The sequence below is a fragment of the Haliotis rufescens genome, unplaced genomic scaffold, assembly GCF_023055435.1.
Source record: "Haliotis rufescens isolate VD_foot unplaced genomic scaffold, xgHalRufe1.0.p SCAF_1, whole genome shotgun sequence".
Lineage (NCBI taxonomy): Eukaryota > Metazoa > Mollusca > Gastropoda > Lepetellida > Haliotidae > Haliotis > Haliotis rufescens.
In genome coordinates, this window is record NW_025963779.1 from 70,613,983 (window position 1) to 70,634,630 (window position 20,648).

The 20,648-nt window shown below is 40.1% G+C and overlaps 1 protein-coding gene across 1 annotated transcript in view; it reads left to right on the top strand.

Moving 5' to 3' along the window:
* The first annotated feature begins 768 nt into the window (after positions 1 to 768).
* The window catches only part of LOC124119473 (multiple epidermal growth factor-like domains protein 6), a 39,046-nt gene continuing 19,166 nt past the window's right edge, over positions 769 to 20,648 (top strand). Inside the window, exons 1-7 of the mRNA XM_048381001.1 lie at positions 769 to 888; positions 1,167 to 1,224; positions 1,508 to 1,612; positions 14,600 to 14,704; positions 15,294 to 15,398; positions 15,712 to 17,067; positions 19,608 to 19,695. Of these exons, the coding sequence (XP_048236958.1) occupies positions 883 to 888; positions 1,167 to 1,224; positions 1,508 to 1,612; positions 14,600 to 14,704; positions 15,294 to 15,398; positions 15,712 to 17,067; positions 19,608 to 19,695 (1,823 nt within the window). The 5' untranslated portion in view covers positions 769 to 882. The remainder of the gene's footprint in view (positions 889 to 1,166; positions 1,225 to 1,507; positions 1,613 to 14,599; positions 14,705 to 15,293; positions 15,399 to 15,711; positions 17,068 to 19,607; positions 19,696 to 20,648) is intronic.

Consider the following 20,648-nt stretch of genomic DNA (forward strand, 5'->3'; position numbering starts at 1 on the left):
AACACAAACGAAAAAGATGCGAAGTAAAAATATGTGAAATTAAGGTGCCCTTTAACAATCCAAGGTTCCGTTGAGTAATGTTAACGAGTCTTTCATTGGTAAATATTTGTCATTTAGCGAGACACCTGTTTAACTGGAATTCGAGCATTCACGTGAGTACACACAAGTGAAAGTAGAAATGTTTCCTTACGCTCGCAAGCTTGGATATTTCACTGAGATCTGACCACAACTGTCCATGTTGCCCTTGTCAAATACCTCAGACTAAATTAAACTTATTCCCTCTACGTATCTGTGTTTCAGTTTGATATGAACTATCTCTTCCTTCTGAACAACCTAGACTGAATTACACACACAAACAATCCGTCGGACACCAACTGTGATCCTTTTTATGTGTTACATTAGACTGAGGTAATATTATCAATTGTTAGAAAAATTTAAAGAAAAATTGTAAAGAAAATGTAAGGAAAAGCAAACTGTCAATGTGTTATAGCTGCTAATACTGCAGTAGGAAGCTTATGTATGGTATGGACCCCGACTGTTTATACAGACATTTTAACATGCGAGATGTATTCTTTTGATATTGTATATTACGAAGCGTTGACGATCCATCAAGTTGGTGCATATTTTGATGTATTTCATATGTACACACGCATGGCTATAAATAGTTTGGGTAAACCCATCATATTTCCGGGTACAGAGGTGGTTCTATTGTCGAATCTAAGTGAACAGGGAAATAGAATTATGAATCATCCTGACGGCTGTGTTGCAATGTGATGTACACACCATGAGGGAAGGCTGTTTCTAAACCAACATAATCACAGTGACGACTTAATTCACAAGAGAGGCAGAGAGGCTACATGTGATTTCAACAGGAGAAGAAACATGGAGGTAATATATAGTTAAGTTTATAACATCATCTAATGGATATTAATTATCTGAATGCAAAAAATAACAATTGGAATGGACAATTTTCAATCAAACCGTAGCATGTCAGTTAGACTAACATATAATCCCTGAAATAAATATACGCGACAAAAATATTATAATAAAAGGAGAAAGAAGTTCATTGCACGCGTTTATGAATCATTGTCAAATATAGTGATGATACCAGGTGATTGCGAAAGGGTAAGCGTATCGTTATTTCCTGTACTGTTTCTCTATTCCAGACACGGCTGCTTGCATATTGCTGGATCGTGATCATTGCAACATTCATAGCAGGATCTGGTACGTCTGCATTTTATCGTATCTGAGTCACTTGTTTATGACCTCTGCCCACCCTGATGTACACTAATATAGCAATTAATTAGAATCATTGATACCAAAAAGTTAAAACTTAATCAAGGGCCATAATTTGCCATTAACGGCGTCGTCATTGTAAACCAGAGAATGTTCCACAAAATTGTAACCCAGGACACCTCTGGTGATACAGTTGATACAGATGATATTTCTTTGTAACAGTACATGTGTACACCGCACTAGTATCTTCTTATATTTTGCCTTTGGCTAGAATCTTGTGTGGACACATTGGGGGATCAGTGCAAGAAATTGGATTGTTCACAACCAGGAATAGATGTCAGCTGTGCGAAGACGTGTGCCACTTGCCGAGAAGAAGGTTTGTCATAGAACTATGATTCCTTTATCTGTTTCTCGTTCCTTAAGTTAACCTTAACTTTGGTTAACATGCACAACTTAACCAAATGTTATGTATACAGAGTACACAATTCGGATAAGATCTTGATTGCTGTTGTTGTTTCGTATTTCTATATATGTTAACTTCTAAACACAATATATTGATGATATTCGTTGATATACAATATCTGCCGAAAACAGAGTTTAATAAGTATTCAATGCAAATGTCAATTACAGTTTCTTCATAATACTTTCCTAATAATACGACATTAATTGTGCAGGTTGTGCAAAAGGTTACTACAGGACAGCTGAGAGTATCTGTGAATCCTGTGCCAATCCGCCGCTATCGGTATCAAATCGTACTCACTCATACAACAGTTCCTGTCTGGAAGAGTGTCCCGATGGCAAGTGGGGACTTGACTGTAATACAAACTGCGGCATTGGGTGTACGTCTACTTGTTGCAGGTGGACTGGTCTATGCCATGGTGAATGTAAACGCTGCTACTGGGGTCCTAAATGTAATCATATACATGACGGGTGTAACTGTGACCAAACCACCGGGGAATGTATGTGTAAAAAAGGACGTTATGGAGAAACGTGTTACTCACAGTGCTCATCTCAATGTGGAGGCGATGTATGCGATACCACAGGTACGTGTTCGAGCGGATGCAAGGAAGGTTGGTCTGGCAAGATGTGCGATCACTCCTGTGTAAACTGTTTACTGAGCAAGTGCATGGCTGATGGAACCTGTACACATGGTTGCAAGGCTGGTTTCTATGGTAACTTGTGTCAGGTCGCATGTAATGAACACTGTAACAATATTATATGTAGATGGAACACAGGCGAGTGTGACGAGGGATGTACTGCTGGGTGGTATAGTGGCAGATGTGACATCAGATGTCCAGGAAACTGTGCTTCAGAATTGTGTAACAGAACTGATGGTGCATGTTCACACTGTAAGAATAGTTTCATGGGTTCTAACTGTAACACACCATGTCCACATAATTGTGGTACGAAGACATGCAAACAAAAGGACGGTTCGTGTGTCAAGTGTAAAGTTGGCTACAGCGGATCTCACTGTAACACACCTTGTCCAGACCAGTGTGCCACAGATGCCTGTGAACAACATGGAGCTTCCTGCACAGGATGCAAACCTGGCTATAAAGGTCCACACTGCGACACCCGGTGTCCAGATAAATGTTCGAGTTGTCACCAATCTGAAAATACATGTATCTCATGCAATGCTAACTGGTACGGGGGAACATGTGGCAAATCTTGCAACACATGTCTGAATGGTACATGCAACATAAATGATGGAGCCTGCCTATATGGATGTAAACCTGGTAGCTATGGACACCGCTGTAATAGAACCTGTAATGAAAACTGCTTAAAGACAGAATGTTTCCGTGACTCGGGAAACTGTACACACGGATGTAAGGACGGCTGGTGGGGGCCTCAGTGTAACAGCAGATGTCCGTCACACTGTGCCAGGTGTGATAGAGTTGATGCTGCATGTCTGGAATGTGAGGAGAACTACTATGGAGAGAACTGTAGCAGCAGGTGTTCACCCAGGTGCGGCAGCTGTAACAGAACAGGACACTGTCTTACCTGTGCTGAAGGCTGGGAGGGAGACAACTGTCATGGTAACGTTCCTTTTGTTAGCTCACCTGACAGAAGGAAACGGCGTTTGGGCCGAGACACCATTTCCCTCCACTGTGTTGCAAAACTAACGTATTTCTTAAGTATGTGTCTTTATGTGTAAGCTGCGGAAGTAATTCAAAGGTAACCTATCATTTATAGTTTCAACAAAATCATGAACGAGCTCCTGTGTTACTGGATTGCCTAGCAAAGATTCAACCGTCGCATAGCATTAGTATTGTTGTGCGGCGTTAACAACAAACAAACACTAACATTTTTATGTTGTGTAAGTTGCGGCTGCTACATACCTTTTAACTAACCCCTGGTGAATTTTTCAGTGATCAATTGTCATAATGTTCCTTAAATGTTGTAGGTGGCACGGGTGGCCCAGTCGTCTAAGGCGCCGCGATTCGCTGTGCAGAGGTGCGTCCCTTGGGCACGCCAGAAACCTATGATTGTGGGTTCGAATCCCGGTTCGCCCCGATTATGTTTCTAGGTTTGTCAGCACCATACCCGTGCTCGTGGGTTTCACCGAAGTGGTAAACGTCTGAGACCTGCATCACTTCGGGCTTTCCTCCCACATTAAGCTGACACGCCGCGATATAACTGGAATATTGTTAATGCGGCGTTAAACCCAACTCACTCACTCACTTAAATGTTGTAATCTTGATCAAACATTTTTTCAGCAAGAGTCGTATGAGGCCCTTTTAAATCTTGCTTGATCAAGGTTACAACATTCAAAGCCTTCTCGGGATAAGAGGATAAGCATTACTAAGTATAGATTCGATCCCCCGGGTGCGTCATACCAAAAGATAATACACTTGTTGTTACCCTGCATGGAGCTCGTCTCGGGATAAAACAAAAACTGGTAGGCATGGTGCCAGTATACTGTGTCTGAGTGGGATATTCATGTTAAAACCGCGGTATAATATCTCAGTGGGTAGTATTAGCAGCAACACACACACTTACATGGTCGTTGCAATAATCTTGAAAGCGAAGTTCCTTCCTGTTTCACACCACCACTAGCTATTTCTATGGAGGAACAAAACACAATATTATACGTTATCAGTCTTGACTGTCAGAAAATATGATTATTGATAAGATGATAGAGTTTCTAGAAGAGAATATATCTGTGTATAAATCACTCACGCCATAGGGCCACAATATATACCAACGGAAAAAGTAACTGTGCTTCATATAAAGCCGTGTAAATGTCATGTAATTAAACAAATATTTGGTCATTCGTCTGATCAATGTTTTGTCATAACAAATTCATTGACAAAACTCATACATGGTAACAGGAGACAGAGCGCCACGCCCAACGAGAGGGGTTGTGTAACAACTCAATTAACCAAGTCAGTTATCGGATGTGACAACTGTTTCCCTTGATACAGGGGAGTCAGCGGCGGCGCATAAAAAACACCAGGTGATTGAAAAAAAGCCTTTGGGATGTTGTTCTAAATGTCAACCAAAAAATTTTCCCAAATGATCAAGCATTACCGGCTGGTTTTGATCCCTTCGTCGCCGTCGTTTCACCACACCCGAGAGGTGTTCTGTGTGGAAGAGGTCAGGGGAAACAGTCGGCCATGGCAGTACAGCAGTGTTATACTGCCTCAACGTCTGTTGCATTACGTTGGCGGGCATTATCCTCCTGCAACATGACGTTATGTCAATGCATTTGCACAAAGGTCCTTACGCCATTCAGAGTTGACTTGTGTTCTCCCATGAGTTGTGATGCCACTCCATACCATTACAATTCTAAAACTGACGACGTTGAGTAACGCAAGCGTTGCTAAAACGTTCTCCTGGACGCCTGCAGACCCTTGCACGACCATCATAGCTGTCCAGATGAAACATGGACTCCGCTGTGAACAGTATGCTGTCCCAGTCCTGTCTTATGAAGCTTTTGAGGCTGTCTACACTAAGCAAGACGTGCCTGACGGTGACGTGAATCCACAATTTGGCTGTTTCTGGGACGTCGGAGCAGGATGTTGTGATCCCTCAACGGGTTGCGCACAGTTCTGCCACTAATTGGTCTCAATCCAGGAATTGTCGGAGTTGTTAAAGTGGCAGTTTGGTATCGATTCCGAAAACGCACCAATCGAATATGGTTATCTTTGTGACGTGACGTCATACCTGGTCGACCGGCCCGTGGCAAGTTGCCCCGCAGTAGATTACGTCTCCAAAGAGAATATATTGTGTTTCGATGTTAAAATGCCTGGCAGCAAACCCACGCCGCGTTGACGTTAGTTTTAAACAAGTATTGGCATTGCGTAAACGTTATTTACAGTAAACAAAAGTTGTTGTTTTTTAGCACCTGACAGCTAAACCATCACTGTATGCTGTTCACATTAAAAATCCACGTGTGAGAGTATCTTGCTCCCAACAAATACGCAAACATCGAAATTGTGCGCCGTGCATGAACATGTACGTGCAAATTAGGAATCACGACCTTAAAGTCGAGGAGATGTCTTCTATGTAATAAGAGAAGCATTATCTAATATCAGAATAAATATATTTTCATTAAACGTTATATGAAACACAGTTATTTTGATCGATTACAATACACACAAGGGGGACATCATGATTGTACAAGTCAATAAATGACGTTAGAATTATGACATATGAAATGAATTATTATTTACCGGCGGAATAAATCTTAAAAAGCATAGAATAACTCACTAAACGTAGACCTTCGACATAATAGGCAAAGACAAACAGTTAGACATTTTGACAACATTTCCCAGTGAAAAATCATAGTTTCAAATACATCTTAATATATGAACATGAATAGAACTTTTGTAAGTTCCGTGCCATTGATCTATCTCTTTTGTATCATATTTCAGCGTCGAAGAGTCTGCAGCCATCAACACTAATATGGACCTCTGTAGTTGCAATTCTGCTGCTTATCATTGTGGCCATGACCATTAAGATGTAAGTCCGGATCCTTACAGTGACAATATAGGATTAATATCTGAATTAACATCCTCTATTGTCCAATTTAAGAAATAAACAACGACCACAATATATATGAGATATTCCATGGCTGTTTCTAAAATCTGATTGGACGGCTATTATTAGCAGCGTGTCTCTCGAATGCCCTTCAAAACGAAGCCATGTTGGCGAAAGTGAGTGAGTATGGTTTTACGCCGCTTTTAGCAATATTCCAGCAATATCACGGCGGGGGACACCAGAAATGGGCTTCACACATTGTACCCATGTCGGGAATCGAACCCGGGTCTTCGGCGTGACGAACAAACGCTTTAACCACAAGGTTACCCGACCGCCCCTGCTGGCGAAAGGGTCCAAGGGATTTATCATACATATAATATAGTGGATACTTGAGGATGCTGTTGGGAAAAAGAAACTGAAAGCATGTGAATGATAACAGTTAAGGCATCCAAAGGCAACGGCGATTGGGTTAATGTTAAATATATCCTCAACGAAACAGATGAACTATATTTGTGTTCGTTCATTACACCAATATCGCTGTGTTGCGGTGCGGTCACATACATATACTATTTTGACTTGACGATTCCCTACCGACTGAGTAATTGTTATGGTGTTCATTATGTTGTAATTGGTATGTTTGTCAGTTGTTAATTGTATCGCCTCGTGTGCTCTATCATTAACATTGCTCTATAAAACGTTTTCTCATTCAAGACATGATTTAATCATGTTTGTTCATAACAAGGAATCTTGTTTTTAAACTATTACTGTTTCCCCTGAAAATGATGAACTGCTTATATTCGCGTTACTGTTTCAGGGCAATAGTTTGTCACATCCGATTTAATGAACACCCTCCAATTAATATATCCTGATACGACTGTTGAAGAACTTAGTACGCCAATATTTGCATAATAAAGTGTTTATCGCGCCTGTATCTTAGGGTAATTCATCGTCGACATGATTAAGGTTGAACCCTTTTCCAAATGTTTCAAAAATTTCAATTTAGACAATATTTGATGATATGCCAAAATAAGTTTTAAAATTTCGATATTTTTTTCAGCGTTTCTAAAAGGACAAGAGTGGTGTTCCTCTCCCCCCGTTTTGAGGACAATATTTACTCATCAGTTGATGATGTGTCACTGCATGAGTTGGCTGAACCACGAGACAGTACTGGATCTCAGTATGCAACAATCCCAGATGCTGCAGTATCGTTGGAAGACAGAGGCTACGAGCAGCTGAGACAGGCTTCCCCTTGCACGGGTTACACGTCTCTGTACTGAGGAGAGACAGTCTGATCAATTACATCATGTTCTTCTGGAAAATCTTACCATTTCAGTGCAGTTACATACGCGTATTATGGAAAGAAGCGTAATTGACTGTTAGAAGTCATGATTAATACATTTAATCCTCCATCTGTGTAGCCTAGTAGTAAAAGGTTTCGCCCGTCCCTGCAAATGCCTGGGTTTAATTCCCTACATGGGACAATCTGTGCAAAGCCCTGAGTAAGAAACTGACGAGCTAGACTCAAGTTGTTTATTATATTTCCAATTCTGGTGGATACATGAAAGGATGACACTGTTCTTTGAAATTATGTTTCTAAATTTGTCAGCACCATATCAGTGTTCATGGGTTTCACCAATGTGGTAAACGTCTTAGACCTGCATCACTTCGATCTTTTCTCCCACATGAAGCTGACATCATGATATAATTGAAAGACGTATCAAAACAGCGTTAAACCCAGCTTCGCTTACTCAGTCATTCATAAACATTTACAGTAAATTAAAGGAGCGCTGTTAATGTGAATATCTGTACATAAAATATGTAGTTTATTTACTCACTTATAGCTTTCTGTGTTATTGTTTGAGTGATTCAAGAGAATAAACATTTTGCTTCGTCTTCATTTTACTTTGTCAAACTTTATTATAATTTCGAATGGTTAAACAAATTAACATCTATACAGGCGAGCATGGCAATTTGTTAAGAGTATCGTGGCGTGATTTGACCACATGCATGGATTTACAAAACGTGGAACAAACGATTATTGTTGATATAAATGAAAACACGTTCCAAAAATATTAACAATCAACATTACTACTTCACTGTTAAACACACACTTGCACATCCTGTTGTGCAGTGTCGAGGAAGATTTGTCATATCAAACATCTATCATGTTACAAATGTGGTGACCTTGCCAGTTGACTTGAAGAAGTAATACACGTGCGTTATAATCGATTACTTCATTAAGTGATGCTGGGTATTTAAATACCTATATAAAGTTTAGTTAAGTATATTTCCGTACTCCTCCATAACTAAATGTACATCGGACAAGAGGTTCATGTTGGAAGGGAATAACATAATATTCAAATTAAGAGACACGATTATTGCCGGTTTCCAGGTCCATAATGGACATGTAGTCCACCCTGTGTATATGTATTGTGCGTTTTCAACGTGAAATATAGAAGCTTTAGCCAATCTAAATGTGTGGATTCTTCAGGAAAGGATGGGATGACGTCATTCTCTCCAGTTGGGACAAGTAACGGATGCCGTTTATGACTTAACGATAAGAAATAATGCTTGAGTGACTATTTCATTCAGATATTCCATTAAAGTTTAACTATGATTCATACATGTGCTGTGCCCTGTATTCGAACCGTTTGGTTTGGTTGAAGTCAGCTCAGCAATCTACCTATGTTGAGGGGATGACCTCTCGGTTACCAAAAGGCAAATACATCTTCACCATGATACACTACATCATAGTAATGTCGACACTAACTCGACACTGCCATGGAAACAAGATGCTATAACGTCTCTCTGGAAGAGCTTGGTGGGTCACGTGATTGTGGTTACCGACATTATGAAAGGATTCAGGACGAAGCTGACCCAACGGCTGGTGCAGATGAAGGTGACGGGTGGTATGATACAGTTGATGTTACAGACCAGAGACGCTGTGAGACGGGGCCAGCCGGGGAAGCCGTATGGTATACACAGCTAATATCTACATCTATATCTTATACCTGAAGTTTATATTAGGATTTGATTAAAATATGTTTCAGCACTGCTGTATGTAAACTTTGAATTAGTAAAACTCTAAAACATATTTGATTGCATTGAATTACAATATGTGTTTTCTTTCTTCTTAATGTGTTGTGTCAAATGTGAAAGACAGCATTGTATGCTTCATTACGTGGTATGTATACAGTTATCTCCCTTACATTGTATTTCCATTCAGCATGGCTGTGTCTGTGGTGTTGACTTCCTTTTCACCGTGATCTATTTTTACACGTGATATCAAATGGAAATACTTTAGAAAAAACCTTCATACCAACTGTCCTCAATTCTAAAGGATGCCTAATCTGTAAACAAAACGATATTTTGTACCAAATGACAGTGGTTTGAACAGGGGGTTGAAAAGATCCTAGTTTTTACCGAGAACTGTTCAAACCCCATTTGTTGTCAGCACACCATAACTGATCCATGACTATATGTCACTTTCTGTTATTTGTTAGTTGTTACTCACATGTAAATACTATTACATGAATATCTATTCTGACCAATGACATCCATCCATCCAGGAATAATGTGTCAGCTTTGAATTCTTTATCAGATGAAGGAGGCAGTCTCGACTTCCGTGTTACTCAGGCAAAGCGATCGACTTAAAGTTATGTGTAAATGTACCTCACACTCAGTTACTATATGGAAGTGGCATATATATATACATGATAAACATTGGTATAACAGTATGGGTTTGTTATAGTACAGTATTTCTCTCCTTCCTCTTACATATTTGTCAAAGAGATTATATTTGAAACAATTTGTATTTTGTAATATTCACATTTGTTATATTTTAACTTCATGTCTGTTTTTCTCAACCCTGCACTTATATAGAGATATTATACCTTTATGTAAAATAAAATACTTTCCGGCTGATAAACATCTAATTCAAACAACACACAACAGTAATTATCATGCAAGGCTTTACTCAGACAACAACAAACAGTCATTCATGATTTTGGATCTTGTGCGGTTCTCTCCCTTACACTGCTTGTGCATTAACAATGAGCGGTACTGTCTCCCTCTTATTATTGCTGTAAACTTCCAAACAAATGTCATGCATTACACGGTGTAAATAAAACACAAACTGAACAACCAACAAGATATTTTGATAACAAGTGGGCCAAATGTTACATGTTAACCCATAAGTCCCATAGCCAGTTTAGATAACTATTACAAACAGACCACGGAATAATTCGGTCTGGCTTTATATGGGTCTCAGCGAGGCTGTTTGTATATTATCAACTATTATTATTGTTTTGGGAGGGGAGGTGGGGGTGGGGGTCTTCTTTTTCATCAAATGCTACATGATATTTGCCTCAAATACTTCCCGTGAATATGCAGACTCTATTGGAGTATAAGGTTGGCATGCGTGTCGAGGACATGTTGAATCCGGTGTAAGAACGAGAAGCCGACATTGAAAAATGGCGCTGAATGGTATATACAAATTCGATACTAGTTCATGTGATGTCGCTCCAGGAACAGATTCATTGAGCTGATTTCTACATCTGAGACAGACATCCACATGTTTTTACATTTCCTGAGACAAAAACTAATGGGTAATATAAAAAACTGAAATCTTAAAGCTTATCTGTACATTGTGAAATATTTTTGAAAACACCTCACCAAGATCTACAAACTTAAGTCATAAGTAATTTGTAGTTATTCGTGTCTCATAGGTTAATCGCTGAGCACTCAGTCACCTGCACGTATCGTTGGATAAACAAACAGTTCTATTATCTACTGCTGCTCAAAAACATCTATCTTGCTGTATCTTTGTAAAGTGTTTAATGCTTTTATTTGTTTACTATTGTTGTTATTTTATGTTGTTTCTAATAATATTAATTGAATTGGTGACTAAATTCCATCAAATTGTGTGGACTCGTAAGTTTATTATAAAATATGACGACAATTTGTCCAAATATAAATTTGGCAAGAATATCGAAACATATTGTATCATAGCATTTCTGACAGTGTTGTACGTTATCCGTTTTCTTTAATACCCTAGAATATACATACATTTGTTTGTGAGACCGCCTCCGTGGCCTATAGTTTTGAGCCACCAAATGTCTGTTGAGTTTGCCCCAGTAGTCTGATAGCGAAGTATTTAGATTCCTTCGACTGCGAATAGTGTCACTCTCTAACTTTCGGCGGCATTCGACCGCATCCGTGGACGATTTTGCGGACAGAACGTTTTCCCGGAGGACGTAAGGTCGGTGGTTTGATCATGCCAAAAGACGTAAAAATGGTACTTGTTACCCTCTATGGTGTATGGTATGTAGGTATATGCGCGTGCGTGCGCGCGTTAGTGTGTACGTAGAAAAGGCAAAATGTTAATTTGTTGTACCTGCTAATACTGCAGTATGAAGTTTAAGGATTGTTGGGGCCTTGACTGTTTATACAGACAGTGTAACGTACGACATGTGTGTTATAATTATTGTATATAGCAAAGCATTAAAGTTCGATCTCATTGTTTCATGTAAATTACTAACAGGTGCATATAAACATGTATTTCAGAGGTAATATGTTAAACGGAATTATAACGCATGCGTAGCTATAAATAGTTGGGGTAAACCCATATTATGTCCGGGTACAGATGTGGTTCTATTACCGAATCTGAGTGAACAGGAAATAGAAATTATGATTCATTCTAACGACTGTAGTGCAGTGTGATGTACACACCATGAGGGGAGACTGTTTCTAAACCGACCTAGTCACAGTGACGACTAAACTCACAAGAGAGGGAGAGGATACACGTGATCTCGGACGGAGAGGGACCATGGAGGTAATATATAGTCACGTATATAACATAATCATATAGATATGAATTATATAAATGCAAACAATAGCAATTTGAATGTATAGAAACAGTGTTGAAATCTACGTTTCACAACAAAAGGAACCCTCACACTGTTTGGTGTTTCGTACATTGAGAAACAGTAGAATGTCAGTTAGATTAACATATAAATAAATATACGCGACAAAACCATTGTTATAATAAGGGGAAAAGAGTTAATTGTACGATTCCGACGATATCATAAGCATGATTTATGAATCACTGTGAAATATAGTGAAGATACAAGGTGTTTGCGAAAGGGTAACTATCCAACCACACCGAAGGGGATTGCATTTGACATATATGTACCAAAGATTAAATAAAACAACTCTGTAACAGAAACCTCAGAGCCTTCATATCTCCTAATTTTGAGTTGAGAATGAGATGAGTTAAGGATGATAGAGCTGAGAAGGGGAAGGTCTGTGGAATGTAATAGGGGTAATTGTCGTATGAGATATACGCTCTAGAGTGAGTGAGTGAGTGAGTGAGTGAGTGAGTGAGTTGGGTTTAACGCGGCTTTTAACAGTAATCCAGTTATATCACGGCGTGTCAGCTTAATGTGGGAGGAAAGCCCGAAGTGATGCAGGTCTCAGACGTTTACCACTTCGGTGAAACCCACGAGCACGGGTATGGTGCTGACAAACCTAGAAACATAATCATAGGTTTCTGGTGTGCCCAAAGGACGCAACTCTGCACAGCGAATCGCGGCGCCTTAGACGACTGGGCCACCCGTGCCCCCACGCTCTAGAGTACAAATCAATATGTTGAAAGGAAGTTGTATGAAGGCTGGCTGTTTTTCATCATTTGCCATTCTAAATTGACATATTCCTCATGCGATTTGTGTATACAAAGCAGAGACAAAACTTGGTGATGGAACAAACTATGACAGTTCTATTCCTAATGAATAACATTATAAATCCAAACTAGCTTTGTATCCATTTATTTTTAACACAGCTCCTTGGTCATGTTACCAGCATTTTATATAAATTAAAAATTAAAAATATAGGAAAACAAGCTTCCATCATCACAATCATCACGTTTTCATATAGACGAGAACATTTTCAGCTGTACTAGAAGGGAGCGGTTATTCAATTCAGCAGTGTGGTTACTGTCATGTGACCTTATTTCCCGCATTGTCTCTCTGTTCCAGACACGGCTGCTTGCATATTGCTGGATCGTGATCATTCCAACACTCAGAGCAGGATCTGGTACGTCTGCATTTTATCGTATCCGAGTCACTTGTCTACCCACCTTAATGTAAACCAACATAGCAATTAATCGGAATGAATGATACCAAAAAGTTAAAACTTAATCAAGGGCCATAATTTGCCATTAACGGCGGCGTTATTGTAAACCAGAGAATGTTCCACAAAAATGTAACCCAGGACACCTCTGGTGATACAGTTGATACAGATGATATTTCTTTGTAACAGTACACGTGTACACCGCACTAGTATCTTCTTTTATCATATAATGGGTAGGTTTCTCGGCAGGATAAAGCCAACGGATAAAAACGATATCCGTTGGGGTCATATGCGGATAGAGATGCAAATATCAAAGGTCAAGTAGGACTACTTTCACTGTTTATAAACAAACATGGCGTCGCCCTCGTCATTCGGCGATCGAGTCAGAATTAACCATCGTGAATCTGGATAAACTACAGGGATAATTGCTTTCATTATCCAACGAACAGTCTAATATAATAAATCAGTGTCTAACCGTGACGTAGCTAAGGCATTTTATAAGTTTTGGCAACTTTCGAGATATAAATTTCGAAACAATTTTGCGAGGGCACGAGGCCTAGCCAAGCGGGATCAGTAGCCAAATCTGTGCTTGTAGACCTCTGTGGCTTGAAACCTTCTCCACAAATCAAAATGGTTGGATTCGGCCGAAATATGTTTGAACTGTTACCTTGTTTCGATTTGTCGCTGTGTGTACATCCGACTACACTTCTAAACGTTATGAAAGGACAGACCGACTGTCAACAACGTCTGACCGTGGCCGTGACTCATAGACTAGGGTTAGAGTAGCTTCCCTTTGACAAAGGGCAGTTACTCTAGCGGACAGACCGATGGATTGCCACGAAAGGCAATTAAAAACAACTGTTGTTTTGCGTATAAGTTGCTTCGCCACTGTATATGAAACAGATTTCAGTTGGAACTATATTGGCTACTATCACAGACCTACTGACACATCACTTACCCTGTGACGTAATAAATATTAATGCGCCCATTCCAGGAAAACTCGCAATGTTTCGGTAATGTTTGTGAGAGAGGGAAAGCGATTTTAAAGCACAGAATTAAAGAATGACATTATATGATAAAGAGGTTATCACGCTTGTGTGTTTGGGGATGGTAAATATCCTGTATTAGGAATAAACACTATGTATTTAGCTCGCCAAGGCTCGCTAAATACAATGTTTATTCCTAATGCAGGATATTTACCATCCCCAAACACACTCGCGTGATAACCTCTATATATATTGCCTTTGGCTAGAATCTTGTGTGGACACGTTGGGGGATCACTGCAAGACAGTGGATTGTTCACAACCAGGAATTGATGTCGTCTGTGCGAAGACGTGTGCCACTTGCCGAGAAGAAGGTTTGTCATAGAACTATTATTCCTTTATCTGTTTCTCGTTCCTTAAGTTAACCTTAACTTTGGTTAACATGCACAACTTAACCAAATGTTATGTATACAGAGAACACAATTCGGATAAGATCTTGAATGCTGTTGTTGTTTCTTATTTCTATATATTTTAACTTCTAAACACAATATATTGATGATATTCGTTGATATACAATATCTGCCCGGAACAGAGTTTAATAAGTATTCAATGCAAATGTCAATTACGGTTTCTTCATAATACTTTTCTAATGATCATTGCAACATTCAGAGCAGGATATGGTACGTCTGCATTTTATCGTATCCGAGTCACTTGTTTATGATCTCTGCCCACCCTGATGTACACTAATATTGCAATTAATTAGAATCATTGATACCAAAAAGTTAAAACTTAATCAAGGGCCATAATTTGCCATTAACGGCGGCGTTATTGTAAACCAGAGAATGTTCCACAAAATTGTAACCCAGGACACCTCTGGTGATACAGTTGATACAGATAATATTTCTTTGTAACAGTACATGTGTACACCGCACTAGTATCTTCTTATATATTGCCTTTGGTTAGAATCTTGTGTGGACACATTTGGGGATCAGTGCAAGAAATTGGATTGTTCACAACCAGGAATTGATGTCGTCTGTGAGAAGACGTGTGCCACTTGCAGAGAAGAAGGTTTGTCATAGAACTATTATTCCTTTATCTGTTTCTCGTTCCTAAAGCTAACCTTAACTTTTGTTAACATGCAAAACTTAATCAAATGTTATGTATACAGAGTACATAATTTGGATAAGATCTTGATTGCTGTTGTTGTTTCGTATTTCTATTATGTTAACTTCTAAACACAATATATTGATGATATTCGTTGATATAAAATATCTGCCCAAAACAGAGTTTGATAAGTATACACAAACAGTCTCTCGAAATGCAAATGTCAATTACAGTGGCTTCATAATACTTTCCTAATAATACGACATTAATTGTGCAGGTTGTGCAAACGGTTACTACAGCACAGCTGAGAGAATCTGTGAATCCTGTGCCAAACCGCCGGTATCACATCGTACTGACTCATACAACAGTTCCTGTGTGCAAGAGTGTCCCGATGGCAAGTGGGGACTTGACTGTAATACGAACTGCGGCATTGGGTGTAAGTCTACTTGTCGCAGGTGGACTGGTCTATGCCATGGTGGATGTAAACGCTGCTACTGGGGTCCTAAATGTAATCATATACATGACGGGTGTATTTGTAACCAAACCGCCGGGGAATGTATGTGTAAAGAAGGACATTATGGAGAAACGTGTGACACAAAGTGCTCACCTAAATGTGAAGGTGGTGTATGCGATACCACGGGTACGTGTTCGAGGGGATGCAAGGAAGGTTGGTCTGGCAAGATGTGCGATCACTCCTGTATAAACTGTTTACTGAGCAAGTGCATGGCTAATGGAACCTGTACAGAAGGTTGCAAGGCTGGTTTCTATGGTAACTTGTGTCAGGTCGCATGTAACAAACAATGTCACAATAGTACATGTAGATGGAACACAGGCGAGTGTGACGAGGGATGTACTGGTGGGTGGTATGGTGGCAGATGTGACATCAGATGTCCCGGAAACTGTGCTTCAGAATTGTGTGACAGAACTAATGGTGCATGTTCACACTGTCAGAATAGTTCCATGGGTTCTAACTGTACCACACCATGTCCACGTAATTGTGATTCGAAGACATGCGAACAAAATGATGGTAGATGTGTCAAGTGTACAGTTGGCTACAGCGGATCTAACTGTGACACACCATGTCCACACCATTGTGCCACAGATGCCTGTGAACAACATGGAGCTAACTGTACAGGATGCAAACCTGGCTATAAAGGTCCACACTGCGACACCCGGTGTCCAGATAAATGTTCGAGTTGTCACCAATCTGAAAATACATGTATCTCATGCAATGCTAACTGGTACGGGGGAACATGTGGCAAATCTTGCAACACATGTCTGAATGGTACATGCAACATAACTGATGGAGCCTGCCTATATGGATGTAAACCGGGTAGCTATGGACACCGCTGTAATCGAACCTGTAATGAAAACTGCTTAAAGACAGAATGTTTCCGTGACTCGGGAAACTGTACACACGGATGTAAGGACGGCTGGTGGGGGCCTCAGTGTAACAGCAGATGTCCGTCACACTGTGCCAGGTGTGATAGAGTTGATGCTGCATGTCTGGAATGTGAGGAGAACTACTATGGAGAGAACTGTAGCAGCAGGTGTTCCCCCAGGTGCGGCAGCTGTGACGGAACAGGACACTGTCTTACCTGTGCTGAAGGCTGGGAGGGAGACAACTGTCATGGTAACGTTCCTTTTGTTAGCTCACCTGACAGAAAGAAACGGCGTTTTGGCCGAGACACCATTTCCCTCCACTGTGTTGCGAAACTAACGTATTTCTTAAGTATGTAAGCTGAGGAAGTAATTCAAAGGTAACCTATCATTTATAGTTTCAACAAAATCATAAACGAGCTCCTGTGTTACTGGATTGCCAGTAAAGATTCAACCGTCGCATAGCATTAGTATTGTTGTGCGGCGTTAACAACAAACACATATATATTAATGTTGTGTAAGTTGTGGCTGCTACATACTTAACCTTTTAACTAACCCCTAGTGAAATTTTCAGTGATCCATTGTTATAATTTTCCTTAAATGATGTAACCTTGATCAAACAACTTTTGAGCTAGAGTCGTATGAGGCCCTTTAAAATCTTGCTTGATCAAGGTTACAACATTCAAAGCCTTCTCGGGATAAGAGGATAAGCATCACTAGGTATAGATTCGATCCCCGGGTGCGTCATACCAAAAGATAATACACTTGTTGTTACCTTGCATGGAGCTCTTCTCGGGATAAAACAAAAACTGGTAGGCATGGTGCCAGTATACTGTGTCTGAGTGGGATATTCATGTTAAAACCGCGGTATAGTATCTCAGTGGGTAGTTAGCAGCAACACACACACTTGCATGCTCGTTGCATAATCTTGAAAGCGAAGTTACTTCCTGTTTCACATCACCACCAGCTATTTCTATGACTGTCAGAAAATATGATTATTGATAAGATGATAGAGTTTCTAGAAAAGAATATATCTGTGTATAAATCACTCTCACTCACTCACTCACTCACTCCCTCACGCACTCACTCACTCACTCACTCACGCCATAGGCCCATGACATATACTAACGGAAAAAGTAACTGTGCTTCACATAAAGCAGTGTAAATGTCATGCTATTAAATAAATTGGTCATTCGTCTGATCAATGTTTTGTCATAACAAATTCATTGACAAAACTCATACATGGTAACAGGAGACAGAGCGCCACGCCCAACGAGAGGGGTTGTGTAACAACTCAATTAACAAAGTCAGTTATCGGGTGTGACAACCATTTCCCTTGATACAGGGGAGTCAGCGGCGGCGCATAAAAGACACCAGGTGATTGAAAAAAGCCTTTGGGATGTTGTTCTAAATGTCAACCAAAAGATTTTCCCAAATGAGCAAGCTTAACCGGCTGGTTTTGATCCCTTCGTTGTCGTCGTTTCACCTCACCCGAGAGGTGTTCTGTGTGGAAGAGGTCAGGGGAAACAGTCGACCATGGCAGTACAGCAGTGTTATATTGCCTCAGCGTCTGTTGCTTTATGTTGGCGGGCATTATCGTCCTGCAACATGCATTGCACAAAGGTCCTTACGCCATTCAGAGTTGACTTGTGTTCTCCCATGAGTTGTGATGCCACTCCATACCATTACAATTCCAAAACTGACGACGTTGAGTAACGCAAGCGTTGCTAAAACGTTCTCTTGGACGCCTGCAGACCCTTGCACGACCATCATAGCTGTCCAGATGAAACATGGACTCCGCTGTGAACAGTATGATGTCCCAGTCCTGTCTTATGAAGCTTTTGAGGCTGTCTACACCAAGCAAGACGTGCCTGACGGTGACGTGAAACCAAGATTTGGCTATTACTGGGACGCCGGAGCAGGATGTTGTGCTCCCTCAACGGGTTGCGTACAGTTCTGCCTCAAATTGGTCTCAATCCAGGAATTGTCGGAGTTGTTAAAGTGGCAGTTTGGTATCGATTCCGAAAACGCACCAATCGAATATGGTTATCTTTGTGACGTGACGTCATACGTGGTCGGACCGGCCTGTGGCAAGTTGCCCCGCAGTAGATTACGTCTCCAAAGAGAATATATTGTGTTTCGATGTTAAAATGCCTGGCAGCAAACCCACGCCGCGTAGACGTTAATTTTCAACAAACATTGGCATTGCGTAAACGTTATTTACGGTAAACAAAAGTTGTTGTTTTTTAGCACCTGACAGCTAAACCATCACTGTATGCTGTTCACATTAAAAATCCACGTGTGAGAGTATCTTGCTCCCAACAAATACGCAAACATCGGAATGGTGCGCCGTGCATGAACATGTACGTGCAAATTAGGAATCGCGACCTTAAAGTCGAGGAGATGTCTTCACGACTTAGTCTATGTATTAAGAGAAGCATTATCTAATTTCAGAATAAATATATTTTCATTAAACGTTATATGAAACACATTTATTCTGATCGATTACAATACACACAAGGTGGACATATGGATTGTACAAGTCAATAAATGACGTTAGAATTATGACATGTGAAATGAATTATTATTTACCGGCGGAATAAATCTCAAAAAGCATAGAATAACTCACTAAACGTAGATCTTCGACATAATAGGCAAAGACAAACAGTTAGACATTTTGACAACATTTCCCAGTGAAAAATCATAGTTTCAAATACATCTTAATATATGAACATGAATAGAACTTTTGTAAGTTCCGTGCCATTGATCTATCTCTTTTGTATCATATTTCAGCGTCGAAGAGTCTGCAGCCATCAACACTAATATGGACCTCTGTAGTTGCAATTCTGCTGCTTATCATTGTGGCCATGACCATTAAGATGTAAGTCCGGATCCTTACAGTGACAATATAGGATTAATATCTGAATTAACATCCTCTATTGTCCAATTTAAGAAATATACAACGACCACAATATATATGAGATATTCCATGGCTGTTTCTAAAATCTGATTGGACGGCTATTATTAGCAGCGTGTCTCTCGAATGCCCTTCAAAACGAAGCCATGTTGGCGAAAGTGAGTGAGTATGGTTTTACGCCGCTTTTAGCAATATTCCAGCAATATCACGGCGGGGGACACCAGAAATGGGCTTCACACATTGTACCCATGTCGGGAATCGAATCCGGGTCTTTGGCGTGACGAACAAACGCTTTAACCACAAGGCTACCCGACCGCCCCTGCTGGCGAAAGGGCCCAAGGGATTTATCATAGATATAATACAGTGGATACTTGAGGATGCTGTTGGGAAAAAGAAACTGAAAGCATGTGAATGATAACAGTTAAGGCATCCAAAGGCAACGGCGATTGGGTTAATGTTAAATATATCCTCAACGAAACAGATGAACTATATTTGTGTTCGTTCATTACACCAATATCGCTGTGTTGCGGTGTGGGTACCCCTCGGACGTCACACACATATATACTATTTTGACTTCTCTTAAACGATTCCCTACCGACTTAGTAATTTTTATGTTGTTTATTATGCTGTAATTGTTATGTTTGTCAGTTCTTAATTGTATCCCCTCGTGTGCTCTATCATTAACGTTGCTCTATAAAACGTTTTCTCATTCAAGACACACATATGATTTAATCATGTTTGTTCATTACAAGGAATCTTGTTTTTAAACTATTACTGTTTCCCCTGAAAATGATTAACTGCTTATATTCGCGTTACTGTTTCAGGGCAATAGTTTGCCATATCCAATTTAATGAACATCATCCAATTAATATATCCTGATACGACTGTTGAAAAAATTATTACGCCAATATTTGCAT